Source organism: Oxyura jamaicensis, chromosome 12, assembly GCF_011077185.1.
Source record: "Oxyura jamaicensis isolate SHBP4307 breed ruddy duck chromosome 12, BPBGC_Ojam_1.0, whole genome shotgun sequence".
Taxonomy (NCBI): Eukaryota; Metazoa; Chordata; class Aves; order Anseriformes; family Anatidae; genus Oxyura; species Oxyura jamaicensis.
The window spans coordinates 3,853,946-3,871,045 of NC_048904.1; the positions used below are offsets into that span (position 1 = coordinate 3,853,946).

The following is a 17,100-nucleotide window of genomic DNA, read 5'->3' on the forward strand; positions in this document are numbered from 1 at the left end:
TAATAAAATATTTTGTTTGTGTAATATGTGAATTTTTCTTATTGCTTTTGTTTGTTCTTTTGTGAAGGTAGTCCATATGACTTTGAGGTTACTAAATTTCTTTACTAGTTGAGTTTCATAAGCATCTTTATCTCCAGTGGTGCACTTTTTAAAGCACCACAAACTTTCTAGAGTTTGCTGCATATCCATTTTCAATGTTCAACAGATGCTATCCACTTCTGTTTCTTTGCTTAGCAGCAGACCCCACAGTATTTTTGATCATTTGTCTGTATTCTGAGCAACAACAGCTGCAGACATGTCAAGGCAGCTGTCTTATTTGATTGAAGGTAGATGCTATTGTCATGTATTGAGGAGAAGCAGATCAGCAAGAATTTGCTGTTGTGCAGGATGCTGATATCAGACCCTGGCAGAAGCCCCCTCCCCCCCCCCCCCACTTCTCTCATTTCTCTTTGTGTCCCTTGAGGCTTGTGGTAGCTGGCAGCTTTTTTTGCCTGAAAAAATGGTAAATTGACTTGTTTCACTTTTTTTTGTGACACTTTGATTTAGAAATTAAAGTATCTTTTTTTTTAAAAAAAAAAAGTAGTATTTGCACTTGTTAGTTAATATTTTAAGACTGCATATTGTTGAAACATAATGGCTTTGAGGAAAGGGACTACCTTATATCATCTGCTGGTTCTTGAGTAAGTGAATTTTTAGTACATGGGAGAAGTTGAACTTCGGGTTGAAAAATTAATTAAATATTTGAGAGTCAGGCAGTGAATAAAAGAAAAGATTGTGAATTGGGATGAATGTTTTGAGTTGTTCTGACATCCTGTTTCTACAGGTCTGTGATTGAAGCAAAGGCTGATTCTGTTTTTTGTAGCAGAACATACCTTCTCTATATGCTGTATTTCTGTGAATGAACCTTTTATCTCGACTATGAAATATTTTTGAACAGCTGTTAAAATTGGTATTCTTGAATGTACAGTTAAAGAGACAAAGAGAGTGTACTGAAAATTCTGCTTTTTATGTGATGACGCCCATAATATGGGCCAAAAAGGGCAGAGAGGGGATCACCCTCTTACTTCTGTGTTATGTTATTTCGTAGATAATTTTAAATTAAAAAACAAAAAAGCAAAGTAGGGTGTCCAGGAAGAAAACCTAATAAGAAATATTAAAAGCCGTACAAGCTAGTGTGTGTGTCTGTCTTCCTGCAAATGTTGGGTTAAAAATACAAGACAGTTTCTAGTACTTAAGTACTTGAGATGTATTTGAATGGTCTTTACTCAGCAAAACTTTGGTCAGAGTTTATTACGGCAGGTAAAGTGATCCATTCCATGAAACAAAAATCAATCTTTTTTTTTTTCCTTATTCCTAGGATTTTTCTTTTATATTTTACATTGTACCTTAGGGGTAACAGTTGAATAAGGACTCTCTCTCAATATTTATTCTGTATCTTAACAGTTAAGCAGTTCCAAAATATGTTACAGATTTTCATTCTTCTGTGCCCTTTGACTTTCACTTCCCTGATTTTGTCCCCTGTATGAGTTAGAGAAATGATCAGAGCTTCAGTATTCGTGTTTTTTCTTCACTATTTCTTCTAGATTATCCCAATGGTATACGGCTCACATCAGCTGTTCCAGGAGCAGATATCAAAGTACTAATAAATTTCAATGCACCAAATCCTCAGGACAGGAAGAAGTTTACAGATGATTTGAGGGAGTCAATTGCAGAGGTTCAAGAAATGGAAAAGCACAGAATAGAGTGTAAGTACAAAGGTACATATAATAGAGCATTTTCAAACTAATCAAAATAAGAAAAGCTTTAATGTATGTATAACCAATTAGAACTTTTCAGGTGTTCAAAATAATGTGGATTTTTTTTCTGTGGCTTTGCTTCCAGAAATAGGAAAAAAACAATTATCTCTTAAGCTCCATTTCAGTTAATTTACAGTTATTTAGCACAGTGTAGATGCAGTGGAAAGTTAGCATGAACAAACAGCAAATAGCAATGGGCAGAGGAGAGGTGGATTTGTCATTCATTGTATAATTACAGTAAGAATATTAGGGATAATTTACATGGCTCTGAAATTTTTAATGATGGCCCTTCAAATAAATTTCCACTGAATTAATTGATGTGATGGAGGGAAGGGAAGGGCTGCCATCCAGAGGGACCTGGACAGGCGTGAGAGGTGGGCCCATGCAAACCTCAAGGACTTCAACAAGGCCCAGTGCAAGGTCCTGCACCTGGGCAAGGGCAATCCCAAACACAAATACAGACTGAGCGGAGAGGATGGATTGAGAGAAGCCCTGAGGAAAACGCCTTGGGGGTGTTAGTTGATGAAGAACTCACCATGAGCCAGCAATGTGCACTTGCAGCCCAGAAAGCCACCTGTATCCTGGGCTGCATCTAAAGAAGCGTGGCCAGTAGGCCAAGGGAGGTGATTCTTCCCCTCTGCTCTGGTCTTGTGAGACCCCACCTGGAGCCCTGAGTTCAGCTCTGGGGAATCCCAAGCATCAGAAGGGCCTGGACCTGTTGCAGCAAGTCCAGAGGAGGGCCACGAGGATGCTCAGAGGGCTGGAGCACCCCTCCTGCCCATGGCAGGGGTTGGGACTGGTTGGGCTTTAGGATTCTGCGAATTGATCTTCACTTCTATGTTTATATTCCCGTATTCTCTTAATTAGGTGGCTATCATACAAATCCATATATTTTGCTGGATGTTATGTGACAGTCTAACCATGGGATTTTATCTTCTGATTTTCCAACAGAGGAATAGCCTTTGATCTTTCAGGTTGTGCTTTTAAGTTGTTAGTACAGAGCTGAAGTTCCTGTCTGGCATTCAACTGCCAAAATGAACTCCTATCTATCTATTGTTCATAGTAATACATGATCACATACATAAATTGTGACATTACTGTGTGCTTCACTGTAGCCAATAACTATGAATTGCAAAATCATTCTCTTTTGTTTCAGCTGAGCTAGAAAAACAGAAGGGAGTGGTGCGTCCAAGCATGTCTCAATGCTCCAGTCTGAAAAAAGATTCTGGCAATGGGACACTGAACAGAGCTTGCCTGGATGACAGCTATGCTACTGGGGAAGGACTGAAAAGAAGTGCACTGAGCAGCTCCCTTAGAGACTTGTCTGAAGCAGGTAAGCACTGCCTTTGTTTCCTTGCACTGACTACTGCATGCAGAGATGTGTGGATGATGCATATAAGGCCCAGCTCGCAGTGGGCTTTGAGAACTAGTAACTTCAAACATTCTTAATAGCTCCTCTCTCATAGTTTGTGTTTAATTTCTGTTTTGTTTTTTTTTTACCCTTGTTCTATTGAGCAACAACTATTTGAAAACATTTAAACGATTAGATTGCTATATATACTTAAAAAGGAGACTGAAGACAGAGGAAAAATTGTAAGTGTTTTATAGAAAAAAATGGCTGACTTGTGCTAGGAGTAACCCACTTAGTGTACTTTTCTCTTTTTCTTCCCCTTTGCTTCTTCCCCTTGAGAAAGTAGGATTAGAAAAAAAAAGAAAAGTCTCTCTACTATAATAATTGCTTTCTGTGTATTTTGTGCTCAAGTGTACCTGTGTTACCACATTGATGAATGAAATTGAGTGAAGCCCTACTAAATTGTCCAGAGCTATGTATTTCAGTTACAGTCTCCCTGATTCTATTTTATCATTTTGCAACTCAAGATAAAGTTAATAATTATTACAAAAGAGGTTGTTGTGAAATACTATTGCCAATAAAATAAAAGAAGCCCTCCTTAACAAGAATACTGATATCCTACAAACCACTGACGTGTCTAAGATTAACTGAATAATATAACTAAGGATTGGAAAGGAGTGGTGGTGGGACTTAGCTAACGAAAAGCTGGGGAAAGTTTGGTATGTTTTATTTTGTGATTTGCCTCTGTAATACACAACTGGCATGCCCATGGTAATACAGACCACCACGGGTAGTAACCTTGTGTTTCAGTGTTAAGCATGATTCCTGTCATTATGCAAGTCATATCTGAACACCATGCCCAGTGTTCTGAAAGTACTTCTAGTGACAGTAGCAACTATATTTTTTCATTTATTTTTATTTTTGTGTTCATAGTCTATGTTGCATACTCTGATTTGTTCTTCTAAATGCAGTGACGGTTTACAGTATAGTCATACGTTCAATGCTATGTATATCTTGGGTAGTAGGCACCATATGTCGTCTTTTTTGCTTTTTAACTGAAGAGATTCTAGTTATACTGCAATAAATACAATTTTTGTTAACTAAACTTATAGCCTGTGTTTTGTGGGTATATGTATGTGCATACAAGTATGTAGAGAGTGAGTTCCTTGTTTTATTCTCAATTTAGACTTTCATACTCATATGCCCATTTTCTTCATTTAAAAGACTTAGGACCTTGATCCAAATTGAAGTTGAATATTTTTGCTTGATTGGCTTCAATGGATTTTAGATCAAGTCACTAGTCTTCATCACTGTTATGTCTCAGATTTGAGGATACTTTCATCATCCTTTTTTGTTGTTTTGTTTTTATTTCACAAGAATGAGAACTGCCATATTGTTAAATATGTGAGTTCAGTGGGTGTGTTTACACATAAATGTGATTCCTGATTAATTTTTTTCATCCCAAAGGAATTTTTCATCCCAATCGTTCAAACATTGCCATGTATTTAAATTCGTTTTATGGATTTTATGCAATAAACAAGTATTCATAATCATGAAAACATCACGTTTTAACAGGGCATGCATACAGTTAGCATGCTTATTACTGAAAATAACTTTTTTTCCATTATAAAAAATAGATATCACTCACGGACTGGAGGGTTTATCAATGAGTTTGTTAAACCCAACTAAACTTAATTTTAACTTTAAAGAGTTGAGAATTATGGAGAGTTTCTGTTTGGTCTTGTGCAGTGCAACAGACTTGAAAAATGACATAACTGTTACTTACTTTATTTGGTATAGTAATTTTAATGTGACTATACATGCTTTTTCCACCTTTTCTCAGTGAACATCTTGAGTGTGAGGCTAATTTTATTTTACTAGGGAGGAGATGACCTACAGAGAACCAAAGAAATTGTTTTCAGTTAGCAAGATTCTGTGTCCCAGCAATTATACCATAGTTACTTCTGTAGTGAGTTCCTGAGTTAGGCTGCCTCAGTTACTCTTTTTGTGCTATGAAACACTGCACAAAAAGGAGGAGGAACAAGAGTAGTGGGACTGTTTGTGGTTGCGTCTCTCTGTAGGAAAAGATGATGAAAGTGAGTTTTCAAAGGGATGCTTTCTACATTAAAAATAAATAAATCTAATTAACATGAGAAAACTGCCTGGCTGCATATTTATGCAGTAAGGCACATAATTACCAACTGAACATCGTAAAAAATAATTGAAACATTTTAAGGATTGTTTCAAGGAAGGAGAAATCTGATTGAGCAACATTTTGGTTGGATGGGTATTTGACAAAACAGTTTAAAAAAAAAAAAAAAAAAAAAAAAAAAAAAAAAAAAAACATTGCTCTCTGCCAGATGTCACAGTAATAAATGGTGGCTGTAGAAACAGACTTTACATTTCTCTGGTGGAAAACTGTGTGGATTGATGTTTAGATCTAATGGATGTCATCAGTCCCCTGAATGATTCTCATCCCTAAGTTGTAAACCATAAGGAAAGACAAGATTTTTCTGTCAGGAAACAAATGTCAGGAATTGTTTCCTGAGGTTATTTTTCCATGCATTTGCCATGATAGCTTAGATCAGAATTGTGAAAAAGATGTGAATGAGGGCCTGTTGATTTTACAGATAGCATTGTTCGTTGTGGGTTGACAGTTACTTCCCTGGAATAAAAAGTAGAATGGCAACTAGCTGTTCAAAGATGTCAGTGTGACAAAAGCACTTAGTGCTTTATTTACTCAAAAGAAAAATATACTATTTTTTATTACACATTCTTGAGCTATAGTTGGGGAAGAGTTTTTGTTCCAAGATTTGGAATTCTTAGTTTACTTAAAAATATCAGAAGAAAGATAGATTTCAGTGCAGTTATACCTGAGTTTTGTGAAATCCATTTGAATTTTGACCTTTTCACCACTTACTCAATATCCAATTACTTGATAAGGTTTACAGGGAGCTGTGGAAGCGTTAAGTCCCATTGTAGCCATTAGTATGTGAGAAGAATGATTTCATCACTAAAGTAGAGCCTTGAGGATTAGGCTGTTCGAGTTTCTGATTCTGTGTGTCTCTCAGGTTACTTGAGTGACTTTAGGCTAGTCAATCTGAATGCTGGTGATTTTGAGTTCCCGGAGGACCTACTAATACTTTCACATTGGGCTTGCAGTGCTGAGCATGTATGGAAATCGAACTGTATGCCCCCCATCCCCAGTCTGCAAGGTGGTGATAATATTCATTGCATTGGCTGAAAAATTAAATCATTGGAATCTGCACAGTAGTGCAGGGTGATACAACAACTGCTATGAATATAAATTGTGCTTGTCTCATAATCTTCTGAGCTGTCTCAAAACATTCACAGACCAGTAGAGACCACTATTAAAAACAGAAAAGTAGTCTAAACATTAAAATAATGCAAATGTACATAATAATATGTATATTGCATATTATCTCATTCATTGACCTTTAACTTTTAAAAACATTTCTGTTTTAACATTTAAAACATCCACCTTCAGGGGAAAAGTAAAAGCCTCTCTTGCTCGCAAATACTATTTTGTTTGTTTATTTTAAATAATAGTATATCCCAAATTGTAGTGGAAAAGATTGTGGAACTTCTGTGCACCGTAATCCCCTTAAAAAGACTCTGACTTCATGCAATGACAGAGTCCCTTAATCTGTTGAGTCAGTCTGTGATGGGCTGGTGCAGTCCCTTGGCTCCTTCCTCATTTGATGCAGGCAAGGTTACTAGGTTATTTTCTGCTTCCCCTCTCGTGGATTTTGCTGCATTGTGTAGGATAGAGTACACTAGCATCCTCTTCCTTATCAGAAGAGCTTTCCAACCAGGAAGAGATTGTCCCTGTGTCTTTCCTTGTCACTGTTGTTATATTTCCCTTTCTTCAGTGGAGTAGCAACAGTAATGAACAGGTCATACAATTTAATGATTTTAATATAATAGATTTGTATGAATCTAATTTTCTGTGATTTGCCTATGTCAATACCAAATCATTCTCCAAATATGTTGTACAAAGACACCCCACACTGTGTACAACCACTTTTCTGTCTTATGGAAAAGACACTTTGCTTTTCCAGTGAAGGAGGAGTTCAGCAAGGTGACTTGTAATTATTCTGTCTCCTCATCTTCTAGGACTTAATCAGTATGTCACGAATAATCTGTTTAAGATGCCAAGAAACTATTTTCACAACTGATCTGTGATCTCAAGACTATACCTGTCTCACCCAGAAAGCACGATCAAAACATGAATGTTACAAAGAGGCTTTTCTCCCTGAGAAGCGGTCTCTCTGGGTTATGATTAGAGTATGTTGTTCAGATAATTTTGAGCACTTATGTTGGGTAGTACCCATTATGTCTGTAGCTAGATTGTGGCAGATTCTACCAATTTCACAACCGGTGAAGGGTAAAATAATGATTTATTGCTAGAAGAGCTGCTGAATTAGTTTGCTTTACCAAAAACTCAATTTAAAACTTTTTTTTCCAAAATCTTTTCCCCAAGACCCACAAGGCCAAATCATAATATTTTTTATATCAATGTACTATGAAAGCTAGAGATATTTCTGACACAGAATATTTGTATCTAACATCAACGACTTATTTGAATGAATCAGAAATGCTTAAAATAACTCAAATGTTATAAAAATAAATTAAAAACTCACACTAAGCAACGTCCTTAATTTCACATATGACAGAAGTGGTCTTCAGATTCAGTAAATAGCACTTTGCTTTATATCACAATAGTTAACTAGTAAGCTAGTGCGGAGTTATGCTTACATACAATTCTAGCAGAGTCACCTCAGCATTATCTTGAAATGCAATTTGAACGCTGCAGCTCTGGAGAGAGAGATTTTAAATGGGATGCTATCTCAAAGCCAGAGAACCGTCTCGTATAACCATACTGATAGGGCAGTGCGCTGGAGGATTTAGTTAATAGCTTTCATATCATGCTGTAGGCCAGTACAGAACTGGGTTCAATTTGTTTTCAAGAAAATAAATGAAGCCCTCTCTCTATAGGGATAATGCCTATCTGGGTGCAATTACAGGCATTTAAAGTAGGACTTTCTATTTGTTCTTGCCTCGTACTTCTTTGTCTTGAAGTTATTCTAAGCAAAAATCCATCTGTCTCTTTCTGTCCTTATATACTGTGTTCGTGGTTATTTTATTAAAGTACTTTGACTCCTGCAACATGCAAATGACATTAGATATTCCTGTTTTCCTTTTTTTTTTAGTGGCCACATCTAATGATTTATGGCACCTGTCAGTCCTACTTGCAATACTGACTGCTAAGTTAAGAGTTGGCTATCTTTCTGTGGTTTCGTATCAGCAAAGTGAGAGTTAGTTGAGTGTTAATCAGTAGTAATCCCACAAGCAGAGCGGAAAAAGATCAAAGCCTGACTAGAAGTAAAAATAAAGGATTATTGAAACCAGTTTTTCTTGGGGGGGTTCATAAGATAGCACAGTTATGGTTTTGGTGAGGCTAAAACTTGCAGCAAGGGGTGTATGGCCTGCAGATTTGCTCAAAATTCCAGCAAACTTAAGAGCCTACTAAAACGACCACAAACACCTTTCCGTCCATTTAATGTTGATGCGGGGGGGTGTACTGGAGGATAACCCTCAGTGGTAACGAGAGGGGGGTGAATGTTGCAGTTGCCCACAGAGGTCAGTAGCTCTTGGGAAACTTGTGTAGCAGGGCTGCCTCCCGTGACCAGCAGTGTCAGTTGTGCTCAGAGATCCAATAGGCGATAATCTTAGAGCATACTGATCTATAAGGCATGTGGTTAGTCTGAACTGGTCTTTGAGAGGGCTTATCAAGAAAAAAGGTGAATCTCCCAGGAAGCACTCAGAAACCAGTCCTAAAGTTCTTCTCTTTAACTGAGATATGCAGCAGATACTAAGGGGCTTCAGGACCTCTAAAAATGAAGGTGTGTGGCTTATTAGGGTCATGATGCTGAAACCCTCACATTGCTCTCCAGCACCACCTGTTAGAGTAGAAGATTCTGCAGGCAGCCATGAGCCAGTGCAGGGTGGAGATTCTTTGCTATTTGGCCTTGCAGGAAAACAGCTGCATTGAGAGAACTTATGTTTCTAGAAAGACAGAGCTTTTAGGGAAATTTTGAGAACCCCACTACTCTTCAAAGATTAGCACTATTTAAACACCTTTCCAGTGTTTTGAAACTTCCAAAAGCAACACTCAACAAGTTGTCTTTTCAAAAATATCTAATTCCACTGCAGCCAAGTGCTATTCTCTCTCCTTTGAAATGAGAGTGCAAATCTGGGATCCTGTGTCCTGTATATAGGCACTGAGGTATTCTGGCTCTTTAGGCAAATAGCCCAGAGTTTCATGTATAGTTTTAGGCAAAGGACTTTGGCAATTTGAGAATGTTGGAGCAAACAACAAATGCATCAAACTCAAATATAAAGCACTGCACAGCTAAACAAACAAAATCTAGCCATAATGTCAAGACAGATTCCAATTTTATTAATTAAAAATTAAGTTTAGTTTCTTTTAAACATCATGAAAAAAGATTATATGAAATCCACTGAGGTTCAAACTTGAAAAGCAAATGATGAAACTGATGCCCCTTAGCATTCCCCCACACTGAAGTTCAGAATATGCCAATATTAAATTGTGCATTTAAACTAGTACCACCCCACAACTATCTATCAGTGCTACCAATCTTTAAAGAAAGCTTCACAACAATTAGATACCAGGAAATTTAACAATTTAAAATTGTTGCTGGTCACTATCATGACCGTACCTCTAAATATGGATGTTAAATTACGTGTGTTTTAAGAGTTGTACAAATTAAAAAATCACACCCCGGTAACGATAGTTGATTCACAACCTCTGAAGTTGCCCTCAGGTTCAGAAACTTAATATAACTAATGGCCTTTAAAAATCTAAGTTTCTGCCTTAGTAGCTACTCTATAAGTCAATGTTAACCCCCTGCAGCCCCTCTAGTTGCATTTAGAAACTCCTCTAGCAATTCAGGGAAAGTGGCTGTTTTTCACCTGGGTCTTGTCTGAGTCTCTAATCTATGGTGTTGCATGTCCTGGGCAGGCAAGCGTGGGCGACGCAGCAGTGCAGGATCGCTAGACAGCAATATGGAAGTAAGTAGGAAGTTACTGATGTCTAGCTGGATGTGATAATGTGCATTTCAAACCTTTCTTTTATATACATATTTTTTTGCTCTTTTTTCTTCTAACATATAACCTGCCTGCCTCAAATAAAATGCATGCCTAGGCTACTCACTTTGTATTCTTCCAGCTTAAAAAGCACTGACAGCTTGTTTTAGACCAATGCCATTTTTGGTTTGAGCTAACCTTGTTCCCTTTGTTCCTGCAAGCATGGTTAAATGAGTATGACGTGTCCTTTTGCCACCATTTCAGTCTGGTCCCAGCTTAAAAGCCCACTTGCTCTTTGTTACAAAGTACACTGTTCTTGCTGTTTGATATTTAGCTAAAATTATTGACGTTCATGCTCAACCATTCCCATTGCTTATTTTCTAGTTAAATTGCTAAGTGTATGCAGTCATGACACCATGGAATTGCACAGATAGGGCATGGGAGGAAAAAAAATAATAAGACAGGTGAATTCAATGTGGATTTCATGAGATTTCATTCATCTTCAAACCATTTATATATACTGTTCATGTCTCTGAATTCAGCTTGCAGACTTTTTTTCCTTTTTTTTTTTTTTTTTTGTTTTGTTTGTTTGCTTTAGGTAGATCGCAGTTTAAGTCTAGCACACTTTGCATAATAACTGTTGTGTCCCGTAGCTCTTTACATAATACAAACCCCCAACTTCCAGAAACTAAATAGACTGTTCCAGGCTAAATAATAAAAAACATTGGACCACAGGTCAGAAAAACACAACCACATAGCAATGTTAGTGGCGAAAGTGCTTTGTTTCTATTTAACACATACTTTAGAGGCAGGCTTGAGAAGCAGCACTGTGGTATACAGCAGTAACAAACTACTATAAAAAAAATGAAATACTGTTTTGAAATCTGAATTGTAACTGTAATACTTGCTGCTGTTTATTTAACTATTTAGGTTGAATTTAGCATAGTTTTTTTTTGTTGTTTGTTTTACAAAAAACAAGTATGTTTTCTTTTTTTAAAAATATTTTAAAATGTAATTTTCATTTAAAAACACACTCCTAAGTATTATGTCATGTTGCTTTTCCGTGACATTTTTGTTATTTAAAGCAATAGGTTTCAATATTAAAGTATTAATGCTTATAAACATCCGAAGAAGGGCATGAATACCTTATTGGCAACTTAGAGAAGGTGGAAGTAAAATTTTCCTAGAGCTCTTAACATAGTCCACCCATGTGAGCACTGAAGGAGGAGTTTGTGGGTCAGTGTGAACTTTTTCTTTTAAGCATTTTAAGATTTTTTTAATTTTTATTTCTATTAATTTCTTTTTAGGGGTCCATCATTAGCAGTCCTCACATGCGCCGAAGAGCTACATCAACCCGAGAGTGTCCATCTCGCCCTCACCAGACTATGCCTAACTCCTCCTCACTCCTAGGTTCCTTATTTGGTAGTAAAAGGGGAAAGCCTCCTTCCCAAGGTCATCCACCATCTGGCTCATCACAGCAACCTCCGCACCCTCCAGTAATCCCACATCAGCAGCACTCACAGCATCCTTCCGCCATGCATCATGTAGGGCCAGCTGAGGGACAGACACAGGCACAAGTGCACTCTCACCATTCGCAGTACTGCCATATGCAGCAGAACCCACCACCTTATCACCACCACCACCACTATCACCCTCCCCAGCATATCCAGCACCCACACCAGTATCACCAACATGTGCCACACTCCCAGCACGCGGCACACTCCCAGCATACTCCTTACATGCAGCACCCCCATGCACAGCATACCCACTCTCCTCATCCTCCGCTGCCCCCTCCACACCCAGGGCACTCTTCTCATCCCCAACACACTCAGCATCACCATGGACCTCCACCACCTCCGTCCACTTCAGCCAGCACTAAGCCCAAACACAGTGGCATCAGCACAATAGTCTAGAACATATTGACCCTCCTAATAACTACAGTTTTAAACACAGTTACAAAGGCACTTACAGGAAGCAACAAATAATATTGCCATTTTTTACCTAGACAAACAAATTAATTATGTGAGCTTAAAGGCTTGCTGATACTAAGTAAAATAATTCAAGTTAGTGCAATCAGTACTGGTTTTACTTATCTACTCAACAGACGCTTACCATCCAATTCTTATTTTCAAACTGCCTTGAAAACATGCTGCTTGCTGAATATGAGTAAAGCTACCTTTTACACCAAATCCCTTGACAATTTTACGTGCATAATAAAATCTTAGTCTATGAAAAAAGGAAAAAAGTGAAACAGAACCCAGTGTTGCATTCTTGCTCTTTTATTGTCAATGGGCAAAAAATAAGTAGACCTGATATGGTTGATGAAAGTACGTAAGTAAACTTTATATAATATAAATATATACATACAAATATATATATACTGTATAGTTAACATTTGTGCTTGGAAAGAGGTTTTTTCAGTCCACAAAACTAGCAATATAGACTTTACAAGGAATTCCACTTACTTGATAGGACAGTATAATAGATGAATAGCGTATGAAAGAGTAGACCAAAAACACTAAATGTTAGAAACAAATTTCAGACATTTCAGTATTTTCATTAGAAGTCCTCAGGACTTGCTAAGATTTCTAAGCAATCATTACTAAATGTGCCAAGTAATATAGCATTTAAATGTTGTAGTCAAATACTGCTTTGTATAAATCCTTATTTTATTAACATGATAATATCATACGTAATCAGTATTATAACTGCTCTGCTACTTCAGGTAAGCAAACTCGTTAAGATGCAGTAATTATAACATAGCAATGTAGGGTGACCATGTACCAGTGGTCATCTTCAAGCATTGGTCACACAAATTCTTAGACACTTTAAAGGCTGTGATAACTGTGAATTTACATGATCCACATTTCTTTTGTATGCATATGATTTAATGAAAACACATGAAGAGTTACAACAGGTGCATGTATACACTGCAAAAACATTCATCTCAAACATGAAAATTGCAAACTTCCATCCTTCTCAGCTACCTTGCTTCCTGTCTACCATAATTCGTTATTTTTAATCCCCCAGTTAAGCTGAATTCTAGTGTGAGAGTGTTTCCAGGTGGAAGCATCCTGAAATTTGAAGGTTTGTTTTAGAATTTAGTATAGGGTTTTTATATATATACATATATATATATACATGTATATATATATGTGTATATATATATATATATATATATAAAATTTGTAATTCCATGTAGCCATGCACTAGCAACGAAGTGGCTTCACCATTTTTACTCATCACATTTGCTAGTTTGAAAGTACCCAGCACTCAGCAGGCTGAGTTTATGCTCAAACCCTCACTTTCATAGTCCAGTTAGTTGCAAGACATCACATAAAAACAGGCTGTGCTGTTGTTGCTTATGTGTTGTAATCAAACCATTTGCAAATTTATAAAACTTTTATCCCTAAATCCTGTACAAAGTTATACATGGCACCTACTTTGTAGTTTCAGCATTTTGAGCCACTGCAAGGACTTTACACCTAAACAGTAGAGACAAAGGAATTGCAACTGCAAAACTGTACCAGCCTAAAAGCAAACCTTGAAGAGGACAAGCAAAAAGTTCCAGTATGAGATGGGTAAAAGGAATAATAATAATCAGTCAATTTTATATTTAATAATATTTTTCAGGAATAATGAGGAAATCACATTGAAATGGAAAGAAATTGAAATGCAAGTAAAAGAGTAACTTTTCATTTGGGCTTGCTCATGGAATCTCTAATATTTGAGGTGTTTGTTATTTTTTTCCCCTTTCATACCATTGATATCACAATACCAGCAAAACTGCAAACTGAGCACTTTGTTAACCTCCACAGAGAGCAAATACAGCAATCTAGAGTTTAGCCTTCTGTTTAAAGCTGTCTACATTTGTTTCCCACATGTGCAATATGTTTTCCTGTTCTGTCCTTCTTTAAATTATCTTCATGAAAAAAGCAAGTGATTACATTATTATTTTTAAGTATCACTCACACTATTCTAAATTCTGCGGCTTACCTTAAGAGGGCTCATACAGGTCCCCTGAGGCTCTGTTCCTTGCAGTTTAAAAAAATATATACTGTTCTTAGAAGGGAAAGTAGAACTGTCTGCATGTCATCTAATGTTATTAGTGTGAGGCTACACTCTACATATTGTATATTTGCAAAATATATCAGTGTTACTGTTGATATTAGTTGAAGTAAAGTGGTAACATATTTCAATATGTAGACTTTTCTTCATACATCTGTACCAATAGTAGAGTCTAATTGTAATTTATAGGTTGTTCCAGAAAAGATAAGAGAGTCATTCAGGTACAAGCATCTTTCAGAAACTGCATCATTTAATTGAAATGGAGGTAAGAATGGTCCTCTTCACTGAGTGACAGTCTGTACTTTCAGATGCAGAGTTATAATGTAAGTAAAATTGCCTGTGTACTGTATAAACGCAGAATACGCAGTATGAAAGGAAAATCTGACTCTAGCTGGGTTCCTTAGTTAACAATGAAGACCTTAAATGTCCCAGATCTGCATTTGCTTTGTTTCAAAACCCCTTTCATTCATTTAAATTAGTTGCGTATAAATATTCTATACTTATACTGTAAGCCACATTTTAATGCTTGGCCACTGATTTTCCACGTGCAATTAACTAAATGTTCAGAAGTTGTCACAAATGTGCATGCTAAAAAACATTTGCACATGATTTCATGTACACCTGGGGAAAGAGTGTGCCTACCTTATAGGTGCTTTAAGTTACATGTGTAAGATCACAGACCGTTTTGAGAATAGTTTAAAAAACAAAACTGGTCATATAAGAGCACAGTAACTGTAAACATTATTTCAATACAATGATGAGAAACAGTGGAATTTTTTTTAAACTGTGTTTTTATGTACTTAAACAAATGTGTCTTGGTGTTAGAATAAGTCTTAAGAACTTCAATGCTTATTTAGGGTGGTAGTATAACCTCTCTGATTCCATCCTTGGTTAACAATTGCTTAGAACAGCGTGGATCGTGCCTAGAATAGAAAAATGATAATACTTTAACACTGTGTGGTTAAGAAAAATTATTTATTCTTTTAGCCTGCAGGCAGGAGTAGAATTGAGAGGGTTTTTTCTCAAGTGCCATTGCCAATTAATACTGGTACAGAACTGCTTGGAGTGACCATGGTTCTCTTTTCCCATAAAAAATGTGGCAAAATAGTAATGCTGATTTGAAAAAATGAAAGGGAAGCCTAAAGAATGAAGATGTGGCAACAAAAATCTTTTCTGGGACAACAATGAAATATATATTTGGGTTTTTTATTTTTTTAAGTTAAGAATGAAATGTACAACAATGTAAAAACAAAACAAAACAAACAGTTCATCCTAATATAATGTACGTCTTGTATCGCTAAAAAGTCTATCATACAGTGTAGAATGATTTTCCCATCATGTACTGCATGCAGCAGAAGCCTCTTGTTTCTTGATAAAATGAGCTGAAAGACAGTCAGCAGATATTTAAACAATGAATCTCTAGATGTTGACTTGCTGTTCCATATGAAGCTGTGTGTTTTCTGCAGTTGAGCATGCATTTTGCTGTTCCGTTGTAAAATATCATCGCACTTCTTGCCTGCGAAATGGATTATTGTGTATATATTTAAAAGAAAAGTGAAACCATTAACAAGATTAAATTTGGAAAACAGAAAAGGGGGTGGTGAAAATGGGACCAAGTAGGGGGAGTAAATAATTCTCTAAATTGTACATAGTGTGTAAATTAGTATTACTTTAAGTCTGCAGTCACTTGGAGGTTGCCTACAGTACCTATCTCCTGCTAGGAACTTACATCAGCTTTGAGTTGTATTAAACTGTTAGAATTAGGTCTTGAATGCAGACTGTTACAGACTTCAGAAAACATTACACTTACAAGAAGCTTCTGTTCTGGGGAGGCTTGAGGCCCTTTTGTAACTATGGGGAAGAAAGGAGTGCTTTCATTTTAATATGCATTCTGTTTGTAAGTAGTAACAGACCCTATTGATGTAAAACTATAACTGTGATCATGTGGAGAAATCAAATAAATCATTTAAAACTATTTGTTTCTCATTTTGTGTAATCCAAGAACTTCAGCTCTTCAGACTTGAAGGAAATTCCTTCCGGAGTCAATTGGGATTTCTGCTACTCACTTCAAAAGGGCCAATGTTTCAGTCTTCATCTCAAATTAAAGATAAGTTGATGGAAATAATGGCTAGTCCTGTGGAGAGTGTGACCACATCTCAATAGGTTTTGATTTCTTATGGTGATACTGTAAATATATTTAGATCCAAAGAACAATAAAGGGCAATAAATACAATACCTAGATCTGCAGACAATGAGAACACAGAAGTGGTTCTTGGGAATTTGGTAATATTTACCAAAACACTTTAACATTGAAAAACATTAACCAGATTTTGAATCTTTTTAATATGAGCTGTCCAGCATGTTAAACTGATCAAATTATTCTTTTGGCTATCACATTTCCATAGGAGTTCATGTTAAGATGATTGTCTTCCCCTGACTCTTAGGTGTTTCAAGTTTGTCCTTCCCAGGGATACAGTCCTTCATTTCCTAAGTGTAACCTACATTCTTTGGATCAAACTTTGATTATTCATCGTGCCCATTGGCAGGGAACATCATACTTCAGTAAGTGATGTAACTGGTTAAATGTTAGCCAGTTTTACCTGTACTTGTATTTGTTTGCTGTGTCTTAATTTACACCACTACAGAGGCATATCTGCCTCATATGGCCTTCACAGTATTTGATGTTACACTTAAGCAATTACTTTAGGTAATAACCCGTGGCATTTTCAATTGTTTTCATACTACTTTTGTTGA

The 17,100-nt window shown here is 36.6% G+C and overlaps 1 protein-coding gene across 13 annotated transcripts in view; it reads left to right on the top strand.

The window, feature by feature from the left end:
* Nucleotides 1–16,321, top strand: part of IQSEC1 (IQ motif and Sec7 domain ArfGEF 1) — a 336,457-nt gene extending 320,136 nt beyond the window's left edge. For 9 of the 13 annotated variants that reach the window (XM_035337505.1, XM_035337506.1, XM_035337507.1 and 6 more), the window contains 4 exons: nucleotides 1,584–1,757; nucleotides 2,953–3,129; nucleotides 10,214–10,263; nucleotides 11,586–16,321. In XM_035337505.1, coding sequence (XP_035193396.1) covers nucleotides 1,584–1,757; nucleotides 2,953–3,129; nucleotides 10,214–10,263; nucleotides 11,586–12,191 — 1,007 coding nt within the window. In that variant the 3' untranslated portion in view covers nucleotides 12,192–16,321. The remainder of the gene's footprint in view (nucleotides 1–1,583; nucleotides 1,758–2,952; nucleotides 3,130–10,213; nucleotides 10,264–11,585) is intronic. The other 4 variants (XM_035337503.1, XM_035337508.1, XM_035337514.1 and 1 more) reach the window with 3 other exon arrangements.
* The last annotated feature ends 779 nt before the right edge of the window (nucleotides 16,322–17,100 follow it).